Source organism: Furipterus horrens, unplaced genomic scaffold (genome assembly GCF_987537825.1).
Source record: "Furipterus horrens unplaced genomic scaffold, mFurHor1.1.pri manual_scaffold_5, whole genome shotgun sequence".
In the NCBI taxonomy this organism is placed as follows: domain Eukaryota; kingdom Metazoa; phylum Chordata; class Mammalia; order Chiroptera; family Furipteridae; genus Furipterus; species Furipterus horrens.
The window spans coordinates 1,447,827-1,465,849 of record NW_028327175.1 but is presented as its reverse complement, the minus strand read 5'-3'; the positions used below and the strand labels follow the sequence as shown (position 1 = coordinate 1,465,849).

The window sequence follows — 18,023 nt, the reverse complement described above, 5'->3', positions numbered from 1 at the left end:
AAAGTCCATGGTTTCCGCCTACTGACCCATGAGGGGACCCATTGTCACCTGGCAGCGCAGCTCCTGATACTACCGTCCGTGAAGGACTCGCTCGCCACTCAGCCCGCGCCACCAGGGGAGCCCCTGGGCCAGCCACCTGGGACACTTCAGGTGCGTCTGCGGCTCCTCTGCTCTGCCCACCACGCCCCCTTCCCAGGTGTGTCTGCGGCGCAGCCCACCCCGCCCCCCAGGCCAGGTGCACGGGGTCATTAGGGAGTTCCCAGGGACTCTTAGAATAATTCGCTGAGGACAGTAGAGTGACGTTTATCAGTGGTGCCGTCTGTGTGTGAGTGCGGGCACGGTCGGCGCTGAGTGACTGAGGAGCGAGGGCCTAACGCTTATTCACGTGACGAGTCGCTGAGGCCCTCCGCGCGGCGCGGGCGCCAGAGCCTCCGCCCTGCAGCCAGGGCCCGGCGTGCGCCGGTGCCGACCCGTGTGCTGCTGACCTAGGTCAGACGCAGCCAAGTCCCGGAGCCCGCGCTCAGTCAGACTCGGCCCACGGGCTGCGGGGCCGCCGCCGGGGAGCCCTGGCGAGCCGGAGGCGGCCGTGCCCCCGACACACGAGCTGCTGCGCCCCGTGAGGGTGACGCTGTGTGTTCACGAGCAGAGGAGCTGGCTGTTCGCGAAGCTGCCCTTCCCGCGGCGTCCCGGTGTCGGTCGGAAGGGCCGCGGCGCCGCGCCCGTTCCCCGGAACAGCGCGCACTTGGGAACAGGACTGGGCCATGGGCAGGGCCGGAGCGCGGAGGAGCCGCGGACGCACGCCAGGTCTGCGTGACGCCAGGCACTGGGCCACCTGGGGGTCGGGGCTCCCACCTCCGGGAGCCGCGCCCGCGGTCGGGGGGCCGTCCTGTGCGTGTGATCTGTCTCGGCGCGGGTTCTTCCAGAAAGGTGCCGTAGCAGCGTTGAGTTCTACGTGTCTTTTACCAGGTCATTGTAAAGGCAGTGACCGGTTAGCTTCCTCCTCTGGCCGGCCGCCCACTCCCGCCTCGCCCCTGCCCGTGCCCCTCTCACGCCCTTGTCCCCGTCCCCTGCAGGCAGCATCATCCGCTGCATGCGGCGCCTGGAAGAGCTGCTCCGGCAGATGTGTCAGGCGGCCAAGGCCATCGGGAACACGGAGCTGGAGAACAAGTTTGCGGAAGGTCAGTGTGGCCGCTTCCTGCCCCTCAGGAGACCGGGAGGCTGCTCTGCCCGGGGCGGCCCCCGGGGCCTCTGCGCGCGCCTGCCTGTCGGGGGACAGTTTGAAGGTCCTCTGTGTATAGTTACTAACATGGGCCATACTTCCCACGGGCCAGGCGTGGGTTTAGCACCAGGGGACACAGCACAGAACAGTGTCACAAGCCCTACCTGCTGGGTTCTAGCGGGAGGTGGGCGATAGGTCAGCTGTGAGTGTCTCGGGTGGTGGCTCTGGACAGATGGTCCGGGCGCCCTCCCGGTGTGCCTGTACCCGGGAGAGACGCGCGAGGCCCATGTGACGGAGGGAGGGGAGCGAGGGGAAGAGCCCCGGGGACGGGGGAGCTGTGTGGTCCCGCCCTCGGCCCCCTCCCGCTCTGACCCGGCTGCGGGTTTGGTGGTGGGTGCTGTGCTGAGCTGGGGTGACCGGGCACTTCTGGCTGTTCGAGGCCAGTCCGCAGAGTAGAAGGTGGAGGAGTGGCTGGACCGAGCAGGTGGTGACGGGGGACGGCAGGCATGCAGATGGTTTCGTGCCTTTGGCCCCATGGCCCCCGCAGGGCGGGGCTCAGAGGGCAGAGTCTGGGGACCCGTCACAGCTGTGTCCCGGGCCGGAGGCTGCAGACGGCCCGTGCGCTCACCCAGGGGCGGCCTTGCTGCTGCAACCCCAAACCACGGCACGTGTCACTGCCCTGCCTCGGTCCCGAAAGAGTTTCACACGAACTGGAAACAGTGTCCTCGGGGAAATTCATGCATTTGGGTCCCCTGACAGCGTCGTCCTCCAGCCCCCCACCCCCAGTGTGGGTACTTGGCAGCTGCAGCGTAGGATGAGGGTCGGTTTCTGAGCCACCCCACCCCCAGGCTGTGGCCTCCAGACAGGTGGGGTTCAGACCAGCAGGTGTCCCTCCGCTGTCATGGTGGGTGCTGTCTTTAAAAGCCCAAGAGTGGGAACTACATTCTTGATAGTCTTGGAAACTTACAACGAACCCCGTTTTCTTTTCTCTCAGGAATCACCAAAATCAAGCGAGACATTGTGTTCGCAGCCAGCCTCTACTTGTAGCGCATGCTGCCGGCACGCGTGTGACATGTCCGTCCCCCTCCCCCCTGCCCCCCACCTGAGCGTGGGACCCACGGCAGCCGCGCACACACCCCGGCGCTCCCGCCGCACCACGGTCGCCCCCGTGTGGCTCACACTCGAATCAGCAGGCACAACCGCACGGCTGTACACAAGCGTCACGTGTTTAATAAAAACGTACAGTGGGCACAGTTTCAGTGGGAGGCTTGCTTTCTCGGGAGCTCAGTGCGCGGAGAGAGCGGCTGTCAGGCGGCTGCATACACGGGCTGGGCGGCGGGCGGAGCAGCAGCGGCCCCCTGGCTCGGCCCGCGGCCGCGCCCCTAATGCCTGGGGGGCAGGGCGTCCCTTCCTCAGAAGCCGGTGGCGCCTTCAGGGCTGGTGGGTGTTCGGGTAGTGGTTGCCCGCGGGGGGCGTCTCGTGCAGCGTGGTGTGGGAGTCCTCCTCCTTCCTCTCCTTGAGAGCGGAGCCCCTCTCCTTGAAGAAGTCAGACACGTACAGCACCTGCGGGAACAGGGTCCCCTCAGAGCGGGCCAGAGCCCCGACCGACGCGGTCAAACAAGCTCACGGCACACGCGGCTGCCGCGGTCAGTCACGCAGCAGGGCACCGGTGTGACGCCACAGCCCGAGTGCACACGGGGCCGTGGCCGGCGGGAAGCTGTTAGAGGGGACCCTTCCGAGCCCAGAGGCACGTGGCTTCACGTAGGGTGGTTTTTCTCCCAATTCCTCATCAAAAAGGAAACCTAAGTGGGAACCTTCTCCAGGCTCCGCCCTGGGGCCCCTGCCCGTCTGCATCTGTCCCGAGGCCGCAGCAGCCGGCCCTCGACCCGGAACCCAGGCGGCCCGTCCGCGCACTCACCACCAGCACGGCCACCAGCGCCCCCTGCAGGAGTCCCGTGAGCACGTCGCTCCAGTGGTGCTTGTAGTCGGACACGCGTGAGAGGCCCACGTAGACGGCTGTGGCGACGAGCCCGAACTGCAGCGTGGGGCGCAGCAGCCGCGCCCAGTCCGCCTTCATCCGGGCCTGGAGGTAAAGCTGGTGGGGGAGAGGGGCGAGCTCACCACGCCGGCCGGAAGCTGGGCCCCTGCTGCCGCCGAGCCTCTGAGGGGCTGGGCATTTAAATGACCCGGGTCCTCAGATTCTGTCCTCCAGGCCGGTTTGAGGGGGAGGGGGGGCCGGTCTGTCGCCCCGCATACTGGTGCGTCGGGGGCTGGTTCCTGAATGTGCCCGACCGGGGACCGAACCCGCGTCCTGGGCCCATCAGGACGGCGCAGTAGCCAGCGGGCAGCCCAGCCAGGGCCTAGGCAGGCACGTTTGCGGAGCCACCCACGCACCTGGAAGTTAATCCTTGTGAGCAGAACAGTGACTCCAGTTCAGCGCTCACCACCTACGTAGGTGCAGCTCCTCGCCCGTCTCAGGCAAGGCAGGGTTCCCTGGTCTGTGACTCTTTAGGGTTCAGGGGCCGCTCCGCCCCTTGCCATCTGCGTTAGGACTCTCAGTCGGAGGCGGCAGCGTCCTCAGCGCCCAGGCTGGGGGCCGCGTCTGCCTGACCCACGCCCACAGCTGACGCGCGTGAGCCGCCACCGGCCCCCAGCTACGGCTCCGGTGGTGAGCTGCAGGTCCGCGGCCGCACCCTTCCCAGTTCTGTGGCTTCCCCGCGGGACCGTGCTGAGCAGGTCCCCTCCCTGCATCCACACCTCTGCGGGTGCAGCCCTGGGACCGGGGGGCGGGGGGCCAGGGGCGCTTCCCCGTGCGCGCCTCTCGGCAAACCTGGTTTTGCTTCTCCCCAGTAAGGAAACCCTCCTCGGCGTTCATTTGAAGGTCCTGTTCGGTGACGTCTGACCTCACGAATGGCCCTCAGAAACAGCCTGCGGGGCTGTGGCCCATGCCGCTGTCGGCGGGGGAGGGACGCACGCGCCCTCCCAGCCCTGGGGCTCCCTTCCGGGCAGCGGGCGGTCTGATGCGACCGAGCCCGTGAGCGGAGGCCTGGTTCTGAGCGCGTGGGGACGTGCCGCTGGCCCAGGAGGGCCCTCCCTGCACGGCTGCTGATGCTGTGGGAGCCCCTGGACCTGGGGAGACGGGTGACCCTGGCACCCGAAGCCACGCGGACGGCAGGGTCCGCCCAGGAGCTGCAGCTGAACTGGGAACGCCCGCGCGTGCCGGGGAGGAAGTCCCTGCACGGGGCTGAAGCCAGGGTGTGCGGACTCCCGTCCAAGCGGGCAGCCGTGCCGCCCCGGTGACCGGCCTGCCTTTCCGTGTGATGAAGACAAGGGTGCCGAGACCGAGGTGAAGGCGCGGGCGGACGAGCCCGGAGGTGCCGCCCCTCGGGGAGGGCTGTGCCCCGCTCTACGAAGGACGCAACCCGGGCACAGCGGGCCGGCCAGTGCGCGCATCTGAGCCACGGCGAGCGCAGGGCTGGGCCTCCGGGGCCCTCCCCGAGGCGGGTTCCGAAATCCCCGCGACCTCACTTCCCTCCAAAGGATCCCGCCTGGGACTCAAGTATCGCTTTTCCTGACTCTTCCTGAACGTCCCCATGACAGCGAAGGTCACTGCCCGTGGCTCAGTCACCACAGAAGCCCCAGCATGCTGTGGGTGCGTCCTGTCCCCTCCGAGGGGCACGTTACCTCCCCCTCCCACTGGGCGGACCCAGGGTCCTGGGATTCTCCTCAGTGGCTGGACACCGACCTGGACCCTGTGCTCCAGGCTCCGGCACCCCGGCCCGGGGGTGGGGGGCGGGGGCCCCCTCTGTTGCCAGCTCTGCCTTCCCCTGGGCAGAACCCGCCCTTCCAGTGACCCCAAGGAGGAACACATGAGTCCCCTGAGCTCGGGCCTTTCCTTCCACGGCCACCAGGCGCAGGACGCTAGGCTCCGGCCACCCTCCCGTGTGCCCAGGAGCAGCGACCACAGAGCGAGCGAGCACCCAGCCGCTCTGGGGCTGCACGTCCGGCACCCGCCTCCCGGCCACGTGCCCCCAAGCGCCTGCCTCCGCCTCGTCTCCTTCCCGGCTGACGTGGGGGCTTAGGACTTGAATCCGACTTGTCCTCTGCGAGGGGGCGCGAAGGACACGGAGCCAGGAAGGACGGGCGTCTGCCCTCCGCCCCACTCGGGGACCTCACCCCAACCCAGTGCTGGAGCGGCACCAACCCCGCAGCTGCCCACGGCCCCCAAAGTCCCCTTCTGGGGACAGTGCAGCCCTGCCTCCCCTCCTGGGGACAATGACACAGAGAACATTTTTAAATGAGTGGATGAGGTAGATCCCTGCAGACCCCTGGGAGCCCGCACGCGGCCCCCGCTCACCCCTCCAGGCACACGCCTCCCCTGCTCGCTCGCCACTGCTCTTGGGGTCTCAGGTGCGGCCGGCCCTGGGAAAGGCAGGGGGACCGGCCCCTGGAGCAGCCCGCAGCCCCGGGGGCACCTGACCAGCTCCCCGAGGACTGGAGGGAAAAATGACCCACTCACAGAGCTGGCACATCCACCGGCCAAAAGGTCCCGCGCCCCGCAGCCCCGGAAGGACTCAGCCCATAAGTGTGTGCAGTGAGGGCTCCATCCTGTCCCCTGCCCAGAGTTTCTGGGGGCCCCTGTGGGGGCCTCGCAGAAGCTGCTCAGGCCCCAGGAAGGCACAGGCCCGCACCCAGAGCCTCAGGCCTGCGGGTCACCGACGGCTGCAGAGAAAGGCTTGCTCCCTGTCCCCCGGGTCTCTGCTCTGAGGCCTCGGGGTGGAGCCGTGGAGACGGGCTGGGCAGACGGGCACCCCACTCCTGCACCTGCCTGCACAGCGGGGGCCCCAGGACGGCACAGAGGGAGTGGGACCGCCGTGCGCCAGGACTCACCGCCACGAAGAGCAAGCTGTACATGGAGAACGAGGAGTGGCCCGAGTAGAAGGAAAGCCTGCGGGAAAGAAGAGGAACACGCGTGACTTCACATGTCACCCCCACAACGCACGCGGCTCCCCTTCCTGCAGCCAGAGGATGGCCTGGGCGGGGCAGTCAGCCGGGGGCGTGGCCAGTGCTGGGGTCACTGCAGGGTGCCCGGACAACTGCTGTGGACACTCACAAAAAGAACTACATTCTGAACACGTAAAGCGTGGTGTTTCCGCATTTGCAATGCGCACACGCGTTCCTTAGAGGCCCCCAGAGGGAGGGTTTTGCCTGCCATTTATTCTTCAGTTGTGCGTTGATGTTCCTGCACCAGATGCTCCACCTCTTCCAATATTATGGTCTGTCAACAATCTTCCCACCTGAGACGGGCGGAATGCCTGCAAAACCCATGTCATGGCCCTTAGGGAAGGGCCTGCTCACTGGCCCCCAGGCGTGCTGCTCACCCAGCGCCAGGCAGGACCAAGCCCGAGACCCAGGCCCGCAAACACCCAGGCACACGCCCTGGATCCAGAGAGGAGAAAAGACTCTTGGAACCCACATAAGTCAGGGGGGCAGGTCTGGCAAGTCAGCCGGTGGGAGCAGACTTCTCCGGCGCAGGGATGATGAGTCTGCCCAGAGTGAGCGCACGCTCCTCGGGAAGAGGATATTCTAGCCTCCCGTGCCAACTCTAGGAATTATGTAATTGGACCAGATGGTCGCCCTGGGTTTAGTCTATAGAAAACAAGAAAAATAAGTCACTTCCGTCCCTGTCAGCTACTGGCCTGTAGGGAACAGATCAGTACAAATCCCTGCCTGAAGTCAGACCATTAGAGGAGAGTGAGCTGTCAGAGCCTCGGTGGGTCCCCCTAAAGAGCCCGCGCATTCATCAAAGCCTGTCGAGCCGCTGTCACAGCCAGCGCGTCTGAGACACCACCTGGGCACGCTCGCTGGTCCCGTGCCGCACGCCCTGAGCCCGGCTCCTGCGGGAGCCCCGGGCAGCGCGGCTCCGCCACGGCTTGTTTCATTCGTGAAACTGAGATGGTTCCCTTTCGCGGTGACACACACACAGGCTGTTCTCAGTGCGGCAAGGGCCCAGGCTGGCCGGCGCTTCAACAAGCACATGGCATCGAGGGAGGACCCTGTCCCAGCGGGTCTCACAGCCCGCGGCCACGCGGACTTCACTTCCGTTACAGAGAAAATTAGCAGAACAAGACACGGAGGGATAATCCCACGTTCCCTGAGACTCTTCCCTGGAGCCTACAGGCGACGCGGCTGCAATTCGCCAGTGAGGGGGGAGCTACGTGGGTTCGCTTTAATGGGACCCTCGGACTAGCTGAAACACAGACCGTTTGCGTCACGGCGACCTCGGCTGGCACGTTGAAGACACTGGCCCCGTTCTCAGGTCTCACGCAACCCTGACCTGCCATCTCCCCCCGTGACAGGGCAGCAGACACCGCGGCACCTCCGCCAGCTTCCCACCGCCGCGCGGAGAGTCCCAGAGGGAACAACGGACCGAGCCGAGCGCGCGCATCTTCGGAAACAGCAGCTTCGCCGGCTCGGGCTGCGGCTCCAGGCAGCGCGGCCGCGGGCGGGCGGGTCTCGGCCACGCTGCGCCGTGGGAGGGACTCTGTCCCAGAGGGGGGGAGCCGGGGCGTCCCGCTCTCCTGGGACAGCCACGAACACGGCCCGAACCCCCTTCCAGCCGGCCTGCCCAGCGCCGCTCAGCGCCCCAGCGCCCGCCCCCACGGGCAGCCCCGTGAAGCTTCGGCTTTTCAGTGGAGCGTCCTGAGCACTTGGGGCGCAGGAGGCAGTTGCACCACAGCAACCTGACCACGCTGCGGTCCCGCCCGCGCCCCAAAGTCAGAAGAGCACAGGAGTCCCACCTTCAGCTGCCCGTCCGCAACGCCTCGTCCTGCATCGCTCCTTGAAGGGCGGCTTTCCTGACCAGAGCGCCCAGGCTGACGGGTTTGCTTCTCACTTTGAAGACATCACACTGTCTCCTGGCTGCTGCTTTTGCCGTTGAAACACAAGCTTTGTGTTTGCGTCTCCTTCCTGGGTGACCCGTCTTCTCTGTAACGCCCCCTCGTCCCCCGCCGAGGTCTTCGTACTCTGCAATCTCACTAGCACGGGTCCCGCGGGAGCTTCTCGCTACTGATCCAGCTTAGCCCTCAGCGGCCCCCACGCCTGAGGACGTGCACACACCACAGCTCCAGAGGGCCGCACCCGTCCGTCCCGGATTTCGTGTCTTCCGTCCCACTGTCTCCTTCTGAGGTTCCGACAGAACGTGCCGGACGGTTTCATTCTGTCCGCCCACGTCTCTTAGCCTCTCTCGCGCGTTTGTGATCTTGATCCCTTCAGGTCTGTCTTCCATTCCGGTCCCCCCGTCACCGGGGCTGATCTGCTTCATCAGGCTGTCAGCCCTTCAGGTTTAAATTCCAGCACATGCGTCACTTACAGAGGAGCTCTCTGGTTCCTTCCCAAACCCATCTGGTCAGTTTGGATTCTCTTCCTCCTCTTCCCCCCGCCCCCCGTCTGCACAGTAGACGTACCGACTTTATCGTCCACAGGGTCATTCTGGCATCTGCGGTCCCCGGGAGGTGAGCAGTCTGTCACCCCTGCGGCTCCCAGGAGGGGCCTGTTCTGTACAACATGTTCACTGATATCAGAGTATCAGCTCGCGTCCTCGGGACTCCGCCTGTGGCCAGTCTTCCAAAGAAGCTCTTCTCTCCTGCTGGGTGTGCTGGCCTGCAGGCTGTGGGCGCGGCTGTGGCCTGGGGGCTCCGCCCGTCCTGAGGGCCCCAGGAGGACGGTGACGATGAGGACGTGGAAGGCCGCCCATGGCCCCGGAGGCTGACCCCGTCACGAGGCCTGGTCGCCAGGTCGGAAACCCAGGACGAGGGGCTGGCTCAGCCGCTGCTGGGCGGCTCCCCTTCGGCCCCGCAGTTCGTGTGAGTTACAGGAGCTGGGCCCCGCGGTCGCAGCCACGCCTGCCGGTGCTCCGGGGGCGTCGGGGAACCTGGGACCGCGAGCCGCCCAGACGTGAAGTCACCTGGCAAGAGCGCACGCTGGGAGCCCCGAGACCTGGCAGAGCCGCCCGCAGGGGTCAGAGGGCAGCGCACCGGGAGCCCCAGGCAGCTCACAGCCCGCCCACGGCCGACGTTTCCTGCTGCGACCTCAGAGCTGGCCCGTTGTCCGGTGGACCGTGCGGCCCACAAAGCCTGACACACTGGCTCTCCGGCGCCTGCACACGCCTGCTGACCGGGACTGTGAATGACCTACAAGGTTGCTCTGCATTACTGTGCCCCGGACATCAAAGCAGCCGCGCACAGGGGCACATGGTCAGCAAGGCGAGGAGAAGGGACAGGCCCGAGGCAGGGCCCCCTCCGGCGGTTCCTCCGCCTCCCCAAGCTCATGAGCCGCTCACCCTCCAGCCACTGAAACCCGTCCCTCGAACGTGCAGGGCAGGGGACAAGCCAGCTGACGGGGAGACGCGTTCCCCCGAGGGTGTGCACCCAGTGAGCTGCAGACCTACCCCTGGGGGCGCCGCCCCGGAAGAGCCGACGGGTTAAAGACGCCCCCCCAGAAGGAGAAAGGAGGGCACCCCCTTCCGTTCTGCACTTGCTCCTGTGGGCAGGAGGCTGCCGCCTGGGAGGAGGGGCCTGGGTCCCGCGGCCCTGCAGTCCCGGGGGCTTCAGACTCAGCGAGCCCTCCCGCGGCGTCGGGCACCCCCTCCCTGCAGGCAGCGACTTGGGAGTTAGGTTGGGTGGGAACATGAATAGGAAGCCCAGGTTTCAAGCCCTTCGGTAAAACAGGGAATGCTCCTCGCCTTCACTCTCCGGGAAGCTGTTGTTAAGCTCGCGTGTGCGACCGAAGCAGGGAATGCGGACGGGGCCCACGCACCTGCCCTCCTTCACTTTCTGCGCGCTGCCCCGGCACACGTAGTTCTCGATGTAGCCGTCGGTGCAGTTGATCTTCGACCAGTCGGGGTCGCAGATGTCCAGGAAGTGGGGCCGCAGCCTGCCGATGGAGTACTTAGCGATGTCCGTCAGGGACTGGCTGGCGGCCGCGCCGAAGAAGAACGTCCCGACGGCCTTGTAAATCGTGGCGACATAGCTGTTCCGGACGAAGGAGTCCGAGTGCAGGAGGTTGCAGTAAACAGACAGGGTCTCTCCAGCGACCATCTGGGGAGGGGACAGAGAGCGTGTGTTCAGGCAGCAGCCGGGCACCAGAAACAAAGTAAAAAACAAGAGAAAATGGTAAACCACAATAAAAACCTGTATTTTAGAAACCTCCCTTTTTTCCTTTACAAATGGAGACCCAACTTACCTATCTAACCACAGGAAAAGGTGGGTGCTCTTTACAGAGCCGTGGACAAGCCAGAATAATGTCAACACCTACCTAAAACAATACGACCTTATTTCTTTTCCTGCGTCAAAATAAACTGAGTTTTAATAAGCAGATGGTCATGTATTGTGGACAAAAACATGGTTTGTTCAAAGAACATAAACTTCCCCAATTAGAATTTCCCCTACAGAAGTTCTCTGACAGTCTTCATTTTTATCCAACGCTCCTTAGAATCAAAGACGCCCGTCATATTAACAGGGTAAGAGTTTCAAGGAGTAAAATGCGAACATGGCAGGGTCTCCCACGGAGGCAGAGGGCAGAGGGCAGCAGACAGGGCCGCCTGACCTGTCCCCCATGGGCCTGGGGGCCGGGCTTCCTGTGAGAAGGCCCAGCCCAGAGGACATTTCCAGTGCACCTTCCTCTGAGTCGTCACGGACATCCGTGGCAGTGGAGCGGAGTCTCCCCGGTTCCAGCGCAGCGTGAGCGTGAGCTTGCAATCGTACCGAGTTTAAGGCATAAAAAGGTTTCCAAATCCTTCGTACGTCACGGACTAACACCCTGGTAACGTTAAAACACTGAACGGCAACATCAAAAAACGTGCACCTGCTGATGAAACGAGCCAGGCCCTTGCGGCCCGAGAGCTGCACAGCCTGGGCTCCGGCTACGTGCCTGCTCCTTTACGCCGAGGCGGGCGGCGAGTCCCCAGGGGTCGCCAAGCTACAATGCCCGCTCACGTCACCGCTTCACGTGGCGACCACGGCTCAGCGTACGTAGGCACCTGGACAGCGCGTCCCAGCGCTTCCACCCAGCAGCATCCAGGGCGTCACCGGGAGCCTTAACCTCAGGCGGAAACACACGGCTGCCTCGTGGGGAGGGTCTTAAGACCCTGATCCGAAAAATTCTTCCCTCGCCTGGCCCAGCGGCTCCTGAAGCTCCATGACTAGAATGTCCTCACTCTGACAACCAGGCCACAAATTCTATGGGAGCCAGAACAGAAGTGTTGTCGGCGGGAAAGCACGTGACCCGGAGCAGAGCAGGAAGCGAGTCCCTTTTCACTGAAGACGCCGCCTCTTGGGTAACAGGGGAGCACCCTTCGTGTGAGTACACGGGGCCCCCCAGAATAGTTCCTCATCACAGCGCTGATGCAGACGACTCACTCCGAGCCTCCTCTGAGGCCAGGGCTCACAGCACAGGATTGGCGTGGGGCTGCGGGGGGCCTGGTGGGGACCCGTGGGGCTGCGGGGGGCCCAGTGGGGACCCATGGGGGTCCAGTGGGGCTCTCCCTGGCGGCCCCGGGCCTGGTGTTCAGGTCTGTAGGGCTGCCTCAGGCCGCAAGGCATCCCAGCACCAAGAACAGCAGCAAAAAAGACTTTCTCTGGTGAGTCGTTCCGGAGTTGGTCTTTGATAATTTACAACACATACCAAGGACATGGGTCCATCCCAGAGAGAGCAGCTGAAACCTCCGCATCTCAGCTGTCACGGCCCAAACAAACAGCTGTTATCCAGAAACAAGTATCTGACCCGAGTCTTCCTCGTCAGCACAATCGCCGTAAAGGGCCTGGTTCTCGCCGCGGACAGCAGTCAGCTGACAAGGGGCACGCAGAGCACCTGGCCCAGGTTAAAAAGAGAGGCTGGTCTGCAGCAGCAGCAGCTGACGGGCGGCCCTGAGTGTGGGGAGGGGCAGGTGCTCCGTCTTTACTGCGGGGGACGGACAAGAGAGAGGTCGGAACGCTGGGCTGACCCAAAGTCCGTTTAGTTTTTCTGTAAAATAAAAGGCATTTTTCGTTTGCACCGAAAGCTCTATTGACCTGGATGTTTTGAGTAGGTCGGCTGTCTCCCGCGTGGTAGAACGTTGATGGTTCTCAATTAATGTCTCGACTTGATTGCCATCGACTCCAGCTGGTCCACCGACCGTGGCGCAGCGCCCAGCGGGAATCTCCAGCACGAAGCTTCACAGGCCCCCCGACACGTTGGTTCAGTCACAGCCCCCCCCCCCACACGCTGCACAGACCCTTTCTTGCTTTTCAGTTGCGTTTTTACCTTTCTTGAAGTAATGAAGCATATGAGGCCTGTCCATGAAGTATCCAGCCACGTACTATGAAAGAGACACACTTACTGAAGAAGAGACAAGACACGAGAAACACTGGACACAGGACAATGACGCCTCCGTCCCCTTCAAAGCAGGCACCTGGGACCTCACACAGCTCTCCCAGTCATCATCAGCTGCCCCATCGTATTTTCCTGAATCTCGTCGATGGTCTGAAATCTCTTTCCTTTCAAAGGTGATTTTAGTTTTGGGCAAAGCCAGTAGCTACAGGGCGCCAAACCTGGGACACGGTGGTTTTTGGAATCCCCAGACCAGCTTCTAGCTCTCGCACCGTCAGCCGCCGGTCCTTGCTGACTGCAGCGTGTACGCATTCCACGTTCTCAGGGGTCTGCTCGCTGCAGGCCTCCCAGGACGTGGGTCACTGTCAACAGATTCTCACCCATGTTTGAAGCATTTGTGCCCCACTTTTATTTGTGCTGCACTCACTGCATTGTCCCCGAAAGCCTTCTGGATGATCTGAATAGTCTCCACGGAGGAACGTTCCAGGTTAAGGCAACATCTGATGCAGGTTCGCCGCTCTACCTGCTCAGTCATGTTGGCTGCGACGGCCACACAGCACGTACATACGCTCACTCAATGGCGTCTACAGCCCCACTGACTAGTACAGTGAAGGCGCCACTGTTCACATACGCGTGTTCCTGTCCGCTCTCCTGGGCCACCAGGTGGTGTCGATGGCGCACCAACTGTTCTCGTTGTATCAACGATGGCTGGACTTTTTCCAGACAGACCTCCTAGGCCAAAAATGTTGTGTATTTTCTTCCATTTTCTATATTAACATGGCTACACAATAAATCACCAATCTGGACAAGTTTTTAAAAATGCACGCTGATATGACAGCTGTCACAATACAATCTAACAAAACTTTTGAATGAAGTTAAAGACAACTAAGCTCTACCAGAGCCAGCTTACAGAATAAAAAACACACCAGCTTTCTGGCCAGCCCAGTACTTCCTCTGAATTAAACGTAGGGATGTGTCTGTCGGTCTCACCTACACAGGACAGTGGTGTTTCTGTGTCACGGTGACACTGTATCCTGCCCCCGGAGCCCCTTAGGCCAATTCCGAGCCCTTGGTGAGGCCCTCACTTCCGCTGACACATCTGTGTTTAGTCCTGGAGCCGGGGGCTGTCGTGCCTCATGGACTCGGGTTCTGAAGACAGAATGAGTTATTACAGAACTCGAGGTCATGTTTTGGGGAGTAAACAGAACGCCTCTGAAGACCAGAGCTAATATGTCTGCATCGGTGAGGGGCCCACGTAAAGCCCGCGGCCCGCAGCCTCTCACCGCCCCCATGGGGTGCGCTGTCTCCAGGCCTCCACAGCCCACCTGCCCAAAGAGCTGCCCCCGCACGGCGAGTTCCCACTCCTTCCTGAGCATCTCCGCCTCCGGCCTCTTCATCCCACTGACTCTCTCTCAAAGGTCCAAAGTGTCTCCTCGGATCTGATATATATTTTGTCTCAACTTCAGTCATATTTGGCATGGTGACACCCGTCCTTACGGGATTCTCCCGGCTCCTGAGACGCGACCTCAGCAGGTGTGGCTTTCTTCCCAGGTGGTGAACGCTCAGTGCAAAGATCCGTCTAGACTAAGGGGTCGCTCATTCCGCAGCCCCACGCCCTAGTGTGGGACAGTCACGGCGTGACCGCACACGGCTCGGAGGGCCCAGCGCGGGGGCCACGTCGGGCAGCAAGGACCCCAGGATGAACAGGCCTCATCTCTGCCTCCAGGGAGCGCAGGCCTATACAGCGGAGGTTTGCTTTTCTTAATTACAGCCCACAAATTATGAGCTGATTAACTTTCAGAGCCAATATGGAGCTGGGATCATTCTTTAACAAGATATTACATTTCTAAACTTAACGTTTTTTAAATTAACTCCCACGCTGACAAAACAATGCTGTTATCTTGTTGGCACATGTCCTGGATGGAACCGTATTTTCTGCTTTTAACTAAGACAAATCTTATTTCTAAAGTTACAAGTTACAGAGCATAAAACTAATCTAAATCGTAGCATCTCTGGGTCAAGAGATTATAAAAACCATGCAGTCACTTGAAGTCCTCCTCCCAGAGGACACCCTCTGAGCATTACCGCCTGAAATCCTAGGAAAGAAAGTTACTATTTGTGCTTCCGGGCCAGTGACAATTGTTCGTGTTCACTGGTAACTACACATGGAACTGGAGCTTCCCTCCCCCGCTCCTGGCATTGCCTAAAAACTCGTTTAAGTAAACGTGGGTTCAATGAAGTCTTAACATCAGTTGGCAAACTTTCTTTCCCAGAACTCAGTAAGTGAAAGGTAGATACAGATACACAGATTCGGTAAGTTGTAAACAGTGTCTATCCTAGGTATAAAGCAGGAGCACTGATATTAACACTCCTCCATCACGTGATGACTGAAGTCACTGCAATGACAGCGAATGGGAGCTCTGAAGGTCACAGTGACACAGATGGCCGCGTGGTCAGTATGCTCCCTGACTGTCCGCTGCCATTCTTCCGGCCCCACCCAAACGGCTGAGACCGTCTTGACCAAAGAATACCTCCAGTGTCCCACAGGGCTATGCACCCACTCAGCCATTAACAGGTTAACACAAAGATTAAGCCCACTGACCAAAGTGAGAAATCTGAAAAAAGCGGATGGGACTTACAACGATGACACTGAACGGAATGATTATTCCACCTAACAAGGCGTAAGGGATGGTGTCTTCTTTGTAAGGGTACTTGATGGATTCATCATTACAGAACAATCCTCGCTGGAAGGGGGTGTGCCTTGAAGTAAGAATAGCAAAAGGCAATCCAGCTAGCAAAAGGAACAAATGAAAATATGATTAAAAAGGAAATATCAAAATGAATTAATGGCAGTAATGATCACAGAGGCTGTGTTTGAAAACGCATTGGCCACGAAGATAAGCACGCACGCGGGCGGGAAAGGCAAGCGCGCGACGGGCGTCAGGGGCTGCGGGCAGCTGAGGGTCTGTCTGCAGGCGGCGGCAGTGCGGGCCCTCTGCTGACCGTCTCCCCGACAGCGAGTCCCCTGTGTTTCTGCCCCGCACGCCACACGGGCCTCAGGAGGAAGCACCCTGCCCACGCTCTTGGAGGCTTCAGCTCCGCGTTCACACCCCCTGCTCCCAGACTCCACGTCCCAAAGGAAAGGGCCCTTCGTCGCTGCCCATTCTCTCTCCTGTTCCCCAGCACGTCGGACAGACCACGGTCACTGCCTCACCCTGGGCTGCCCCCACCGGTTGCTGGAGTGTCCACAGCAAGGTCACCGCTGCTGGGAAAGGGGTCTGAACGTAAACCCAGGCTTGCAAAGGAAGGACGGACGAGGGAGCCCAGCACAGACCCCAAACACAGCGCTGCTCCCGCCAGCCAGGCTTCCCCGCCAGGCGTGGGGCTGCACGCACACCTGCGGGGATGTCTGACTGTCGCCAGGATGGGAGCCTTGAGGATCAGTGCTCCTCCGCACCCGAGCCCGCACGTGGGCGGCACGGCAGGTCCTGACCGATGGCTGCTGTTCTGCGCAAGAGGCTCAGCTGAGGAGAAAGCCTCTACCAGGCTGGCCTCCAGGTGCACTCCCGTGCGGAAGGCTGTCCCGGCAGGAGCACCGTGACGGCTGAGCCAGCGGCCTTCGCGTTCACATCTTCCCTGCGCCAGCCCTGGTCTCAATGACCACGTCCAGTCCCCATTAATGCCACAGAGCCGTCAGGGCCACGCGTCACTCAGACCTGCACGTCCCGCTTCTCATCTGTCAGTGACCACCTGTGCCCACGGCGTTTCTCTTACTGCTCAGCTGACCAAGTTCATTTTCATCCTCCTTTTTTAAACACACCCTCACTGAGGTCGTCCATGTTGCAGCACCTGATCCCGCCGTCCCGGTGAGCGGACAGAGGTGCACAGCCAGAACGCAGCTTTCTGCTATTTTTGGCCCCCTGAGACCCCCAGGAGCCTGAGAGTCACACGGTACGAGGTGCTCCGTAAGTGGCTCTATCACGCAGCGTGACGTTTCTGCGGCCGTCCGTGTCATTTCATGCACGGGGCCCCTGCGGACTGCTGAACATGCCCTGCTGTACGTCTGTGCGCATGCCTGGGTCACGTGATCACCAGTTCTTGTCTGTTGTGACTAGTGGCACCACAGCATCCTGTACAAGTGTCTGCGAACGTGTTTTCCTTGCGGATGCGCAGACACCCAGGAGGGGAGTAACTGGGTCATGCACCGAACTTGCCAAGAAACACCCCCCCATGCCCACCCCGCGCTCCGCGTCCCCGTCCGCCCGCAGGTGGGCGCGTTAGCCCTCAGGAGTCGGGTGCTCTGCGGACCCAGCCCCCACCCCCCGCAGACACCACGGCCTCCTGCCCGCGCGTCTTCCCAGCGGAGAGCGAGCTCCCACAGACGGGCCCACGGGCCACGTCTCCGTCCTCACCAGACGCCGCCCGCCACGCGGAGAACATGCCCACACAACATCTGTAACTCACTCTTGCACAGGAACTCCGCTCCCTGGTACCTGACGTAAACGCTCACAAGTGTCCTCCTCGTTGGACAGACCGGTGACACGTGTCCAGCGAGGCTGAGGGTCGTGGTTAAACTTCCCGTGTGAAAGGGCCTCTCCCGACAGTGGGAGCCCCACCTCCGCCCCCACACACTGGGGCGCGGCCCACGGAGGGGCGGCACCGATGGCTCGTCCGCGCCGTCTGTCGCAGAACAGAGTTCCAGGATGCGGCTGTGAAGCCCTCGGAGGCCCAGGAGGGCGTGGCCGGCCGCCCCCGAGGGCACGGCAGCCGCGGGGCACTGAGCAGCTCCGATGCGGACGTCGGGCGCCCTGACCCGGGTGCTGAGCGGTCGGGCACCCGCCCCAGGGACGGAGAAGGGGCGCAGGCAGATGGAGACTGGAACTGGACAGAATCCAGCTACAGGCGACGTGCCAAGAAGGGGTCTGTTGCTCTTTGTGCCTCCGACTGCGGCCCTTGGTGAGAGGGCCGGGGAGGTGTGTCCCTGGTGGACCTTCTCTGCCTTTGTCTGCTTACCCACGGAGAAAGTTCCAAGGAGAGAGTCAGTTTTGAAAGGACAAGTTGTCAAAAGCTGCCAGTGAGAACCTGGACTATAGTCACAGGACATGTACAGGATATACAGGCTGACAACTATAAAACCCTGATGAGAGAAACCCAAGACCCCAGGACAGACGGACGGGGGGCTGGACAAGGCACCGAGGGCCGCTCCCTGCAGACTGACCCACGCGGAACGCGGTCCTTCAGAACCCTAGCCAGGCCGTCTGCAGATGTACCGGCTCTCACAGGCACGTGGAACGCACGGCAGCTGGGCCGCTCAGTTTGGAAAAGGAATAAGTTTGGAGGGATCACCGTCCCTGGATTTTGAGGAAAATGTAGCTGTAGTTTATTTGTACTTTGCTCGAGTTTGCACTACTCAGTATGTATTTCACCGCCCAGTACT

At 61.9% G+C, this 18,023-nt stretch overlaps 2 protein-coding genes across 2 annotated transcripts in view; one reads left to right on the top strand and one right to left on the bottom strand.

Annotated features, from left to right (window-relative positions):
* MTREX (Mtr4 exosome RNA helicase) overlaps positions 1-2,404 on the top strand; it is a 46,559-nt gene extending 44,155 nt beyond the window's left edge. Inside the window, exons 26-27 of the mRNA XM_090276111.1 lie at positions 1,074-1,178; positions 2,214-2,404. Of these exons, the coding sequence (XP_090132237.1) occupies positions 1,074-1,178; positions 2,214-2,266 (158 nt within the window). The 3' untranslated portion in view covers positions 2,267-2,404. The remainder of the gene's footprint in view (positions 1-1,073; positions 1,179-2,213) is intronic.
* Positions 2,405-2,427: 23 nt separating this feature from the next.
* PLPP1 (phospholipid phosphatase 1) overlaps positions 2,428-18,023 on the bottom strand; it is a 52,971-nt gene continuing 37,375 nt past the window's right edge. Inside the window, exons 3-6 of the mRNA XM_090276112.1 lie at positions 10,037-10,317; positions 6,110-6,167; positions 3,138-3,314; positions 2,428-2,782 (exon numbers count right to left, since the gene is read on the bottom strand). Of these exons, the coding sequence (XP_090132238.1) occupies positions 2,651-2,782; positions 3,138-3,314; positions 6,110-6,167; positions 10,037-10,317 (648 nt within the window). The 3' untranslated portion in view covers positions 2,428-2,650. The remainder of the gene's footprint in view (positions 2,783-3,137; positions 3,315-6,109; positions 6,168-10,036; positions 10,318-18,023) is intronic.